This window comes from Schistocerca nitens, chromosome 8, assembly GCF_023898315.1.
Source record: "Schistocerca nitens isolate TAMUIC-IGC-003100 chromosome 8, iqSchNite1.1, whole genome shotgun sequence".
Lineage (NCBI taxonomy): Eukaryota > Metazoa > Arthropoda > Insecta > Orthoptera > Acrididae > Schistocerca > Schistocerca nitens.
In genome coordinates, this window is record NC_064621.1 from 192777925 (window position 1) to 192792974 (window position 15050).

The following is a 15050-nucleotide window of genomic DNA, read 5'->3' on the forward strand; positions in this document are numbered from 1 at the left end:
CACAAATGCTGCGCAGCTAGCGCCATTCGACAGCCAACACCGCGGTTCCTGGTGTGTCCGCTGTGCCGTGCGTGTGATCATTGCTTGTACAGCCCTCTCGCAGTGTCCGGAGCAAGTATGGTGGGTCTGACACACCGGTGTCAATGTGTTCTTTTTTCCATTTCCAGGAGTGTAAGACCTCCGGTCTTCGCGTGTCTGTCTTCTCTCCTCAAACCCACCGCTGTTCCTCCTCAGAGGAGTTTCACCTATATGGTCAGGGCAGCCTGGACATGCTAGATCGGCTAGTGTCATCCTAAATCATCGAGCCGTAAACGGCACAACTCAGATCGGCTACATATAGCCATTTTCATAAACATTGCAGTAGAAACATTACTATTAACCCTACGTAACTTTTCTTCTGACCACAACGCAGTCCTCCTGAAATTAAACGACGGAGCACCTCCGGACAAAACAGCTACATGTCGTACCACATTGAATGCGACGAATATGAAAGAGCTTTAGATAATACGGCAAGGCCCAACCTTGACCTCACCACACCAGAGATACTCATCAGTGAAGTAGTCTGCCGGCCGCGGTGGCCGAGTGGTTCTAGGCGCTTCAGTCCGGGAACCGCGCTGCTGCTAGGGTCGCAGGTTCGGATCCTCCCGCGGTCATGGATTTGTGTGATGTCCTTAGGTTAGTTAGGTTTAAGTAGTTCTAAGTTCTAGGTGACTGATGACCTCAGATTTTAAGTCCCACAGTGCTCAGAGCCATTTGAACCATTTTTTTGAAATAGTCTATGGTGCACACAAAATACAATCAGCAGCAAGGAACACCAACACCAGAATAGAACAATATTTTCCAGCGCTAGATAAACCTTCACAGATGTCACGAGACCTTAAACATCAACAGATTCACAGTCGCAAAAAATGGCAGTTACACGCGGTGGGACAAATAAAAGTGGCCCGTAGAACAGAGTACATGGCTTAAACAAACACGGCAGGGGAAAGGAAATACAGCACTAACCTGACTATAGAAGGTGTTGCAAGTGACCACCATTCATCTCATGGCAATTTTGGGCCCTGGTTAGAAAGTTGCTGAAGGCGGTTCGAAGCTGATCTGCTGCAGTCTCATCCGAAATGTTCTGCTGCAGTTCTTGAAGATTATGAAGGTTTTTGCGGAACATCTTAGATATGAGGGCTCCCCACAAGGAGAAATCTCTCACTCGCAAATCAAGTGACCTGGGTGGCCAGTTAGGGCCACGACCAGACTGCCCTCTGCTAATAGCTCTGTCAGGCGTGAAGACTGTGTATTATGTGTATCTAGGTACGGCCGGCTGTATGGTCAGTTGCTCCATCCTGTTGGAAGTAACTGTAGGCCTTTTCCTTTTCCTTTACCGTCGCCGCAAATTGACGTCGAATCGTATTCACTCGTCCGGGTCACTTTATTTGCCTCACCCTGTATCATCCTGAACAAACGAAAAATGCGCAACCTACAACGAGAATAGCAACGACGTCTCACAAAATGGAAAATGAAACAACGGGGCGACAAAATGGAAAACTTTTTACCCCAAGTAAATAGCAATGAAGCATTGTATACACGTTCCAAAACAAAACAAAAAATAGACAATAAAAAGAAGAACATAACTATAACAAGACTTACCAATCCCTAAGACAGATGAAGCGTTGGATGACACTTCTGAAGTCAAAACGCACTCTTCATACTGTATCTCACACCACACTAACTACAGGATGAAATACCATGGCACCTGAAAATTTCAGAAACGGGTTACCCATCTTAGTAGCCTCAACTAAACACTGTCACTGACATTTTACATCTTATACAATGGAATAATTATTTCGACGTAATGGATAGGAAGAAATTACAGTCGTACAGGCATGTACGACGAATGGAGAAAACCAGAATACCAAAATTGGTATTGGAGTGGGAACTTGAGGGGAGAAGAAGATGAGGCCGACCTATGACCACCTGGATCCAAAATGTACAGCGCACAATGAAGAGAATGGGCGCAGAGGAAGAGGACACACAAGATCGAAACACCTGGAGGAATATTTTGAAAATATAGTTTAAGAACGTTTATTCTTTGTATTGTAATTTCCGAGTAAATTATTATGTTGAGCCTCTGTAATGACAAAAAGCTCAAAATAATAAAAACAAACAGTGGAATAAAATGATAATCAGCTCAGGGCTTGGATGGTATTTCAAACGGTAACCTAGCACTTCTTCCTCACATCCACTTGTTTTATCCACCAGAATTTTAAATCAATGCCTACTAAAACTGCTTCCTCCCACCACAATGAAAAAAGCTAACATGATAACCATATCCAATACTTCGAAAGATACCACAAATTCCAGAAACCGCCGTCCTGTTAGTCTGCTGAGCACCGTGTCCAAGGTACTAGAGTTTGTTTTACTTAGAAAAATCACGGTGTCACTAGCGGCAGAGGGAGCTACCCGAGCAAAATGGTTTGGCTTCATCATCGACCGAACCGCTGAACTTCAGGATTTCAGCATAACGGAAAACACAGCAAAAACTTTTAACTTCACGATCTCGACAGCAGCAAACACTGAAAAAACAAAGAACTCAACCCGCCGCTACAATATACCACAGTCAAGAGAAAAGCTCAGGACAGTGTCCGAAAACTGACTTATGCGAGACACCATAAACAGACTACAAAACATCACAAGGGTTAGATACCATGGCTGTCACAGGATCTCCGTAGCACTAATCGAACTGGAAGGCTCTGAAGACAAACAGAATTAAGAAATAGTGATGGCACTCTACATGTTTACTCCGGCGGAAAAACTAGTAGTCAACCAGGGACTAAATTATCCTCCTCGAATTCTGGTAAGGGGCTCAAAGTTCCAAACGCCGTACCTGAAAAGTGCGTCATAAAGCGAACCTAATCAAGCAAAAACCAGAGACCAGTCTCGTCAGACCAACAACGCTTGTGGTATATAAATATATGTTATCGCCAGTACACACCTGAAGAGGGCCTGAAAACTTGGCGCGGAAATAATGTGACAGTGAATTATTTAATTGCAGCAGTTCGCCAGAAATTTCAAAGAACCATCTACACGCCAGGAATGTTTTAGATTTCACAGCATATGTTTAGAGATGCACCTACGTCTAACAGAGCGACCAGTTGGTTGGAAAACTTGGAAAAAATGGTTGCCTGTGATCTCCTTGAACAAACCACTCCAATATTCTCTCTGTGTTTCAAGAACCGCCTCAAGCGTGATGCCAAGTGTAGAGAGTCGGGGATTTAAAATCTCCAAATCCTCAACGAATCAAGCCAAATTTCTTTATCCATGGTTTTCATTAATCGCTTCAGGCTATCCGTCTTTAACGGCCTCGGTATGGACATGCCAGTAATTCCTAATCTTTCTGCATTCTTTCTCTCATCACAAATCACGACGTTAGGACCAGGACATTCCCTAATATGTATAACGACTATTACACGTCAACCCACACTGCAATTCATACTGATAACTGTACTGACTTTAAGTTTAATAAAACACATAATATTTGATTGTCAGGTCAATATTCTACAATTACTAAATCACTTGTATTACTGCGCTACTTTGATAAATATAACATTTGTTAAGATAACAGACTAGAACTCGGGACGGCCATGATTCGAAGCCCTATTCGGCCACCAAGAATTGGGTTTTCCGAGGTTGAGACGAATAACGGGTTGATTTCTTTGTGTACGACATGACAGATTACCTTCTCCCTCGCTGTTCAATCTGAGCTTATGCTTTGTCGGTAATAACGTCACAGTAAACATGTCATTAAACCCTAATTTTCCTTTTTTACTTACGTGAAATTCATTTTGTTTTGTAATATACCGATAACTTCGAAAAGGAATCCAGAATAGTGTATCTTCTGATCTTCGACATCCCGCAATGTGAAAGGTTCATGCTGAAACGAAAAAATAATTCAGTACGCACATGCTATTATGTAACCTCAAAACATCAGTTTGAAAGGTCCTTAGTGAGATACTTTAGCGACATGACAATTTCATTAAATTGAATTTTTAATAAATGACAGTAAAAAAGCATGATGTAATTTAAAGCGTTCCTTAAGTAAAGAATGTGTATTTTGATCAAAATTACCTTTCAAGGTTTTTAACTATCATCAGTAGATATAGAAGAACAAGTTCTTCTTAGAGAGACAGTTTTGTCATATTTAAAATCAATGTAGTTAACGGTGTATGTCTTCAGAACAAAACTTCATTTTTACAGCTTGTGGAAAGATTCAGAAGATAAATTAAGTATGAGTTTTACGCTTCAGAATGAAATACGTTTCTAGGATAGCATAATCTTTGATGAATCACGTAAACCCCTTTCTCTACAGGCACTGTTGTCTCAAAACCATTATAAAATTCTTCATGCCAATCACAAAGTACTAAATTACATTAACATAAGAGTTCCTCAAGGAAGATTAAAATTAGTAAATATGCAATAAATTTATTTTGGACATACAGAAAACAAATCTCATGAAATTAAGTTAAAGGGGGGAAAATTAAATGAATGTGTTACCTCCATAGACTGAGTAGCAAACACGAAATGTCTAGGAATTAATGATTCCTGTTTGAAGTGATATGAACGCATGAAGGAACTTGCAAACAATATATCATCATCATGTTACCTTCTTAGTGTCCTGTCATCAGTGTGTAACCGTCAGTATCTTTTCGTTACATACTATTCATATTTACATCTACATTTACATCTAGACTACCCAAGCCACCTTGCGATGTGTAGCAGATGGGTCAAATGGCTCTGAGCACTATGGGACTCAACATCTTAGGTCATAAGTCCCCTAGAACTTAGAACTACTTAAACCTAACTAACCTAAGGACATCACACACACCCATGCCCGAGGCAGGATTCGAACCTGCGACCGTAGCAGTCCCGCGGTTCCGGACTGCAGCGCCAGAACCGCTAGACCACCGCGGCCGGCTGTGTAGCAGAGCATACTTTTTATACCACTGGCTCTCCCGGCCTTTCCTGTTCCAGTGGCAATTGGTTCGCGGGAAGAACGATTGCCGATAAGTCTCCGCGTGAGCTGGGTTCTCCATAATTTTATAGTCATTGTCTTTTCGCGACATGTACGTGGCAGGAAGCAATTTACTGAATTTGTTAACTCTTAGAGGAACTTACGCTCTCGGAAACGATAAACCACACTGTGATGCAGAACGCCTCTCTTGCAGCGTATGCCGCTGGAGTTGGATGAACATCTCCATGACGCTTTTGTGCCCATTAAATGAACCTGTAACGTTCTGCAATCGTGTAATCATACGAGCACAGTTCATTTAGTTCCTAGATACAGAATTTTTTTCTGTGGAACAAATGCACAAAGTATGAACACAGTTTTTAAACTAAATAAAAGAGCTACAGGAATGGTAACTGTAATTATCAATCGGGCTCATCATTTAGAAATCAATTATGCACGTAAAAATACCCTAGATAATTATTGTGCAACACAGCTCTCTCCATGGCCATGGAATAAGAGATAATTTGAACTTTCGTTGACCAAGAAATAACAAAGAAATTATGTTTTATAAGGAATAATGTTTTGTAACAAGCTGCCTGACGAGGTTAAACAGATTACGAGATTATTTAAAAATGCCTTTAAAATTACCTGTGAACCAATACATTCTATATAGTGAAAGAATATTACTTCCATAACACAGGTATAAGTCTGGTAAATAATTCTGTCTCAGCTAACCAGCAACAACAAAAATAAAATATCTGTGACGTTTCACACCAGACTTCTGCACTATAGCAATTAGAGTCCGGATTTTGCATATTTTGCATATCACTTTTTTACGGTGCCTCGTATTGTATCTTTGCGAATTATGATGTTTTGGAGGTACTAGGCTACTTTAAATTCAAATTTAAAATGCATATCTTTGCATAGTTTTGGTGTTTGAGCATATTATTGTCATATTTAGAATAAACTGCCGTAAAGATGCTCATTTTTGACATTAAGAGGTCATATTGAGGTTCATTTTGTTCCCTGAAAACCCAAGAACCTCCCAGAATATTAGGCCAATAAATTTCCAAAATGAGATGATACGGGACGAGCCATCGGAATAAAAGCCATTCAGGTAAACGTGGGTAGGTTATGGAGGGACACAGTCTTGTTTTTCCACTTAGGTAGTCCCTCAGATAAGGGTGCTAAAGACTTGTAATGGCTCTTTGTTGCAAGATGGATTTGTTGCCCGCAGTTAATGCGTGTTCAGGCAGTTCACCTGATCTCTGCAGGGCGCCAACAATCTCCTACTAGTTATTGTTAGCACATTGGAATATGAAACATTCGTGCGTGTGTATCCGTGCTGTTCACGACTTTGCTACCTTCTTCCTGGCCAAAAACCAATAATCTACGGAAATGGATCGGGAGCGATTGTCTGGAAGAAATAATATTCCGCCAACTATGTAAAAAAAGGGGTAAGTTTGATTTTGTTTTTTACTTTTTCTTCAATTATTTTCAAGAAATTAAAATAATTATTAAGTTCATTTGTACATTTGCGGGCGTTTCCTGTGTACGAATGGGAAGGAACAAAAAAAACTTTAGGGATTACCTTCTGCGTTCTTGCAAATTAAAAAAGAAGTGTTAAATGTTGTGAGGGGATCGAAATTCCAATTTTTAGAAACTTATTTGTAGTCTTAATTCTCTTTTTTGAGTGACCATCTCACGGGTACACACTGTTCTCATACATTTTTGTACAATCGTACGTACTTATTGATATTTATCTGCAACGTTTTAGGTCAGATTTGGGAAGAAATTTCAATTGGATCAGCATAAAATGACATCTCAGCACCAGAACATTGTAACCAAGACACGGCTAAAAACATCACAGCAACCATTGATCTCCTTATTTTCGAAGCATATGGAAGAAAAAAATGAGTTCAATGAAGAACTTTGCGAAGCTTTGATAAAAGCAAACATCCCCCTGAATAAACAGGAGAATGAAGGATTAAGGACCTTCTTGAAAAATACAAAGGAAAAGGTTTTCATCACGAGTCAATGCTCAGAAGGTGCTATGTGGACCCATTGTATGAAAAGGTAAGGTTTTTCCGTAATTTTTATGAACGTAGGTATGTGAAAGTCAATGGTTATAATTTGGTATACACATGGGCCAAAATAATGGTCGTCTAATTTGAAGAAAAAGCTCGAAAAATAAATTTAAATTATATTTAAACGTTTATTTTTGTAAAATGAAATTTGTTACTTGAACGTAAAAAAAACTAAATTTAAAGTGAGTGAAGTTTTTCAAGAAAGGAAAAGACAAATGGAGAAAGGACTTGAGAAGGAGACGGTCTGTCTCGAAACATTCACTGCAAAAGAGAAAATAAATTTATTTTAAAAGAATATATTTTTTGTGCGAATTAAAGGACTATGTATATACATAAGAAAATATTCAAAATATAAGTAGGTACTAAAACGGATATAGTTTGTTTTCGTGTGTATGTCTCCTACGTAGTGTCCACATGTTTATGTGTACTTTTTAATTTAGTTTCTCTATTACAGGGTTCGGAGAATATTAGGAAAGACATTGGCGATTCTCCAGTCTGGCTATCCGTTGAGGAAACCACTGATTCTTGTGGTCGGTATATGGTGCTCGTCATAGTTGGAAAACTCTCTGCTGGCGAGGCTGGACGAGGACACCTCAGCCGGCCGGAGTGGCCGAGCGATTCTAGGCGCTACAGTCTAGAACCGCGCGACCGCTACGGTCGCAGGTTCGAATCCTGCCCCGGGCATGGATGTGTGTGATGTCCTTAAGTTAGTTAGGTTTAAGTAGTTCTAAGTTCTAGTGGACTGATGACCTCAGAAGTTAAGTCCCATAGTGCTCAGAGCCATTTCGAGGATACCTCATACTGTGTAAGGAAGTGGAACGAACGACACACGCCACGATTGCATGCACAGTGCAGGAAGCAGTGCAGTTTCGCCAATATTGAATAGTGTAAAATAAATTATAGTTTATATAAGAGTACAGTGTTTTACATCATATCCCGAGCCAATAATTAGTTTTTCACATCAGGTTCCGAGAGAATAATAAAACGAAAGTTGTAAAATTTGTAAAATCCTTTGATTTTCTTTCAGGCATGCTATGGAGAAGTGAAGAGTGAAGATGAGAAACGTGGGGAGAACAAGATTTTGGCCATTGTGACAGATAGTGCCGCATATACGCTGGAGCCCGCAGAGTGTCTCCGGGTGTTTTACCCTAAAATTATTCACCTCACTTGTCTGACTCATGGCATCCATGGAGTCGCTGGAGAGGTCAGAGCCACATTGTCAGAGGTCTACAGCCTTATATCTTCGGCAAAGAAGGTTTTCGTCAAGGCACCAAGTCGAGTGAAAGCTTTCAAGGTTGAAACTTCCTGGCAGATTAAAACTGTGTGCCCCACCGAGACTCGAACTCGGGACCTTTTGCCTTTCGCGGGCAAGTGCTCTACCATCTGAGCTACCGAAGCACGACTCACGCCCGGTCCTCACAGCTTTACTTCTGCCAGTATCTCGTCTCCTACCTTCCAAACTTTACAGAAGCTCTCCTGCGAACCTTGCAGAACCAGCTTTCAGGGTTGCTGACCCTCACTATCCTCTGCCACCTGAACAAGTCTTGAAGAGGTGCAGAGCGTGGATTTCAGCTGCAAACTATTATGCAGGCAACCACAGAGAAGTTGAAGAGGTATGGATGCGTATGTAGTTCTGGATAAACTGACTAAGCAAAGAAAACGAACACAACATAGAATTCCAGTATTAAGCTTATTTCTCTGTACAGCAGTTTTCAGCTTGAAACCGACATTCACTAGATTACTGCTTTCATGTTCCAGGTCCTAAAGTGCTTTGAAGATAGCGAAAATTTATCCATACCAAAAGCCAAGGAAGCCTTGAAGAATTCCAGCGTGTTACACTCATCCGAGCGCACTTGGTTGACCTTCCAGACCTAATTGAGAAACTTGAGACTCGTAACATGGAAGCTACGAAGACAGTGGCTCTCGTCGAAGGACTCAGGACACAGAGCAAGATTTGGCCAGGTCCGATCAGTGAGAGACTTAGGAGAACACTGGATGCAATTCTTCATAGAAACGCTCCGAGAACCTAGATGAGTTCATGTACTCTGATGTCGCTGCTCTTAAATTTTCTCCTGTAGTGTCATGTGATGTTGAACGATCATTTTCAACATTGAGAATGTTATTATCTGACCACAGGAAAAATTTTCATGTAGACAATATGGAAAAAATGTTGGTAGTTCAAACAAACTCTAATTTTTCTAATTTACCAAACTTATCTTGTAAGTACCTATGTTATACTTCATTTTATTCATTGAATTATAGCCATTATTGAAAATATTTGATGGCATTCATTAATTTTCGCAAGTAAGATGCATATCTTAAAGAATTTATCTAAGAGAAGTGAATAATTAAAGAATTTTAGCTGCTTATTTAAAGCCATATACTGGCAGAAAGTGCATACTTTAACTGCATATTTCGAGGAGTTTTGGCTCATATTTTGTGGGTTTTAAGCTCATATCGATCCGAACACTAATAATGATTATCCCTTCATCTCTGTAAAGCCTTACAGAGTCTTATGGAAAGATGCTGACTCAGATTTTCAGGCAACCAAGTAGAACGTTGCGGTTCACAAAATGAAAGCCAGACGCCATCACCTTGGTCCTCATGTATGCTGCTACTGTGTGCAGTGACTTGAAATACTGTGAGTACACAGACTGTAGTGTGTGCAGCGGTTCATGTTGAGAAGAGCTTAACAGTACAGCATTAGCTTTTTACATGTTTAAATATCTTATCTACAAAACAGTAATCTACATTAAGGATAAGTCGAATGAGGTCTGTCTCTTTTAAACAGACTGGAATTGTATTTGAAGTGATGGTGACTCCGTTATCAATCTGGCTATCTTGATTTAAGTTGCCCGTGGTTTCCCCAACATTATTTCAGGCAAATGCTGGAGTGATTCCGGATTTAAGGTCACCGCCGACTACCTGCCCCATTTCTGTCAGATTAGAGCTGTAAGCAAATAAATGGCTGTATACAAGAATTACATTTTTTTTGTTCCTAAACTATCAGACTATGACACACAAATTGTCAGTACTAAATGATATTCACTGTTACTCAGGAGTCCCTTTTTTCTACTCACGAAGAGAACAAGCCACACGCTGTAACACGATTTCATAGAAACTTCGCTCGATGGAAGAGGAGTCGAAATAAGCGATCACGTGTCTGGGCTTACCCGTAGATACTCGGCCGTTTCTGAGAAACCGATGGTCAAAGTTTTCGACGTACATTAGGTGCCTTTTAATGGGAGATTATGTCAACCAAAATGATGGCACAGTGGCTAGCGTCGCAGCCCCTCACTATTGCACCCCGTGTTCTAAACCCATTACCGTTTTTATTTATGTTACTTTTTATCTTTTGATTTAACTACTCATTCCGTAGAAGGTTACTAAACGAATGTTCCTTATCAACATACCTGATACAAGAGCGTTATAGTAATTGTAAAATTACAAATGTGTTTCACAGTATCATACATTTCTCATATGCTACATGTGTGCATTGTATTTTCAGAGGTTACAGTCTTTTTATATTCTCACAGTCTTATATTTCATTCGTACATCAGTTCATATATTCATTATTCATTACTCATCACTACGATTTGATGCAGTACCTGGCGCTTTCAATGAACAGTGAATCAAGATACACTAAAGGAATTTTACCGAAAACAATTTCAAATAATTTTATCATTCATTTATTGCTTTTTTTTTTAGTTCATTCACCAGGCATACAAGTAGTAGACTAATAAGGACAACGTTATGTCAGTATTAATTGGAATACATTCGTGTAATAGTCTTCTATGGAGCCGGCCGAAGTGGCCGTGCGGTTCTAGGCGCTGCAGTCTGGAACCGCGAGACCGCTACGGTCGCATGTTCGAATCCTGCCTCGGGCATGGATGTGTGTGATGTCCTTAGGTTGGTTAGGTTTAACTAGTTCTAAGTTCTAGGGGACTAATGACCTCAAAAGTTGAGTCCCATTGTGCTCAGAGCCTCTTCTATGGACATGGGAAGATAAAGGAAAAACAAAACTAAAAATAATAATCAGTTGTCGAACTCAACGGGTACAACTGTGAAACCACACTGTGCCACTACTTCGGTGGAGCTGTTTACTCGTTAAAAGGCATATGAAATAATTTGAAAATATTAACCTTTGTTTTCTCTGAAACGATCGAGTGTCTACAGATAAGTCGAAACACGTGTTCGCTTATTGACTTCTCTTCCGCTGAGTGAAGTGGCTGAGAAATCTGGTTATGGCACTTGACGTGTTCTCTTAGTCAGCATATACCTTAGCCATAGCCCATATTATTCAGTAAAAGTGTTTTAGCACTTTTTGAAACTCGTGTTATCTCCGTTTTAGCTAAGCATGTTACACTGATCACTTGAGATAGCTATCAACAACCTCGCTTAGCGTGCGTTTGAGATAGCTATCAACAAACAACCTCGCTTAGCGTGCGTTTGGAGGTTGAATAAATCAGTTACAACAATCACGCTTAGCCGCCGTCATACTGCTATTTGGCATGAATTTATCTGATTTTTCAAATCACTCTCAGAAATGTAGCTCATACATGCGTGAGATAATGGAAGGTGCTATGTGACCCACAGTTTTGGTGACACCACTGAAAACTGACATGGCACCGCAGACAAAACTGGTAGTCTGTTTATCAGACTGCCAGTGACAGGAGCTGCCCTAATAAAATATGGCTCGCAGGCAGCGTTCCCATTAGTTAGGGTGTGCCTCTGGCTTCGCGAGAGATAAGCATAATTGTAGTCGTATTTCACCGTTTCTGTTTCGCTACGCTATTATTACTCTACAGTTTATAACCGAGATCACTGATCCTCACTGACTTCTAGTTATTATTCAGTGAAACATTACCTACAGATTTATATACTGTGCGATTTACTACTGGCATGCCACAACTGTCTATCATTGTGTGCAGGTATTTTCGTTATCGTGGTGATTACTAACAACAGAAAACGTCACCAATTATTTTCACTTACTTTCTTCTTCCTATTTCCAGTTCCTTAAGTTCGGAGTTCCCGAACCATGTACTAACGTGATGAAGAAACAGTATGTAATTTTATGATGATTTGAGTTTTGAACCTATGACGTTCTGAACTGACTTAAAAACATACTGGGAGGAAAAACTGATGTTTAAAATTTACAGGAACTACGGTACAAATAAACCTACCTATTTCCTTCATTAACTAAAAACGAGAAAGAGATGAAACAATCAAACTTGTGATGGTGTCAAAGTACATGACGATTCGTTGAACAGAAAAAAATAAAGACCACAGGAATGTCAAATATACAGCAAACAGAAAAATCTTTACTGAGGACAATTATCGTTGCATAGTACAAAAATTGTGTGTTACGATTTGATAATTACTTTGGCCTCCTACTAGGGATATTTGGAACTTTGGCCACGTGCTAGGAAAGGATTTTTGTTGTGAGAATGAGAAATCACGAGAAATTCATAGGAGGATGAACGAGTATGTATCGCTGTTGCACGCGCACAGATCGCACAGGAAGTTGAAAATCAGAGTTGCCACACTGTGTGTGGAAGTACAACTGACATAGTTGTTTCAACAGATCAAGCGAAATGGAAAAATCGGCAGGTAACACTCGATAAAATCGTTGTAGAATTGAGCATTACTAATGTTTCTGGACGTCGTGCGAGGAACATTTCTTTTAGGTAGGAGCGTAATCAGTACATCACCCTGTCGAAAGGACTAATACTTAAACCGTTTTGTGGTTTTAAAGGTATTTATGTGAAGAAGATCTACAAAAGACCTAGCCATATTATGAATTGCTCATAAATTGTTTTAGTCCTGTTGTGATATGAAAATTTCGTGATTTTTTGAGAATCGTAATGATGTTACAATATGATAATGCTAGGGCACACGCACTGCAATGAAGTATCCACATTCAACGTCTATTACGTTCTGTACTAAGTTATAACTGTGCATTTCGTCACTTTGTGAAAGCCCTAGATGTGAAGACGTTTTAATTTAATGATAAAGTGCAAGAGGTGATGTATAAATGGCGCTGATTTGCGGGGAAAGCTTAAATTCGAAGGAATCTTTTTCTGATAGAAAAGGCATCACTAAATTGTTGGAACACAGTAGTGTTATACGTGCACCATGAGCTAAATATATTATTAAGTTTACCCTCTCATTCTATAGCTTATAGAACTTCAGCAGATTCAGAATTTCCCTGAACGTGGTATTTGTTCAGAAAATATCATCCGGTATCAACCATTGAAAGTCATTTCGGCGCACGTTTGGTTCACCATTTTTTGTATCACAGCGTCATAGCCGAGGCATTTCTGTTCTTACTTTCATGAGTGGCTGGTGTGACATCAGAGCGGTACTCATTATGCTGGTAACGTTCTATGCTAGCTGAACGCACCGTCTTAGTGACGGCAACTATGGACACAGCCTGCAGATCGTCCGGAGGTCTGGGCAGCGGCGACAGGTGGCCCACCGGCGACAGCGCCGCCACAGGTGCCCAGGACGTCTCAATGGGTCCGCGAGCCTCCAGCAGTTGTCCACCACGCGTCAGCATCAGCAGACGCCCCGAAGGCCGTTTCCTGCCACCAGACCACCTGTCCACCAGCAGAGCGCCACAGCGGCTGCTCCCCTGCTAAAGGGAGAAAGTCATATCTATGAGAAATTGAATTCATCTGACTGGGCCTCTGTAATTTATAGTGTTCCTCAGGGTTCCATACATGGACCACTGTTATTAGCGAATGATAGAACCATAATTACGATACATGCATCAAGCAAATAATGTTTTGGTGGAAATCATTATCTCATTCACAGTTAACACAGTGAAATTTAATTACTCAAAGACTCAGTATCAATGACATAGCTCAGTTGGGAGTCCTATTTTAATTTCTACATATCGTGGCATAGTTGGTAAAGTTCGAAATTCAGAATACTGGGTGAACTCGAAATGCAGTGCCAACATTTCGGAGATTTTTAGGGATGTTTTCTGGGTGTTTACGTGGAAGGAACCTGTGGTCACCAACGGCTCATTGACACGTAATTACACTTCATATAACTTCATTCACTTTTCATCTTTGTACATCTATTACAGAGAAAATATCTCTACAGGAGTGTAAATTTCGGCCGTATGTGCTATGCACCTTATTGGGAAACAAATTTGTTCCATTTACTCACAGTATTTGCTGTAGGTTGACTTTACTCTTCACTCTCAAGCTTCCATTCTGTGCTGATCGATTCCGCCTCGCATTTGTTAATGCGGCAATATTAGTTGTACATTAACACTGATAAACAGTAATATTGAAATTTTTACTGCTGAAGAGATATTCGGTGTGAAACTTGGTCTGATATGACTTCACTGAATTCACTGCAAGAGTGACTTAGCTACGTTATGCAGAGCGGCTTCCACTGCGGCAGTAGCCACATCACAGAAGTTTTGCATCGTCTAAGGACTGTGCATTACTCTGCCTTTTGTCGTGTGCGCTTTAGTGATAGCACGTTACAGGCTTTTGCAATGTTGTAGAAATATTTATATAATAATAACGGCAACTGTGGTAAAAAACCAAGTAGACCATAATTACTTTATTTCTGTAATGGCATGCAGAAGAACTAGGGTCCCGTGTACCAAAATACTAGGAAAACATCCATGAACTACACTACTGGCCATTAAAATTGCTACATCAAGAAGAAATGCATTTGATAAACGGGTATTATTGGACAAATATATTATACTAGAACTGACATGTGATTACATTTTCACGCAATTTGGGTGCATAGATCCTGAGAAATCAGTGCCCAGAACAACCACCTCTGGCCGTAATAACGGCCTAGATACGCCTGGGCATTGAGTCAAACAGAGCTTGGATGGCGTGTACAGGTACAACTGTCCATGCAGCTTCAACACCATACCACAGTTCATCAAGAGTAGTGACTGGCGTATTGTGAAGAGCCAGTTGCTCTGCCAC

General features: G+C 40.3%; 1 protein-coding gene across 1 annotated transcript in view; it reads right to left on the reverse strand.

The window, feature by feature from the left end:
- The window catches only part of LOC126199481 (probable glutamate receptor), a 106253-nt gene extending 92608 nt beyond the window's left edge, over window positions 1-13645 (reverse strand). The window contains exon 1 of the mRNA XM_049936402.1: window positions 13452-13645. Coding sequence (XP_049792359.1) covers window positions 13452-13645 — 194 coding nt within the window. The remainder of the gene's footprint in view (window positions 1-13451) is intronic.
- Window positions 13646-15050: the final 1405 nt, after the last annotated feature.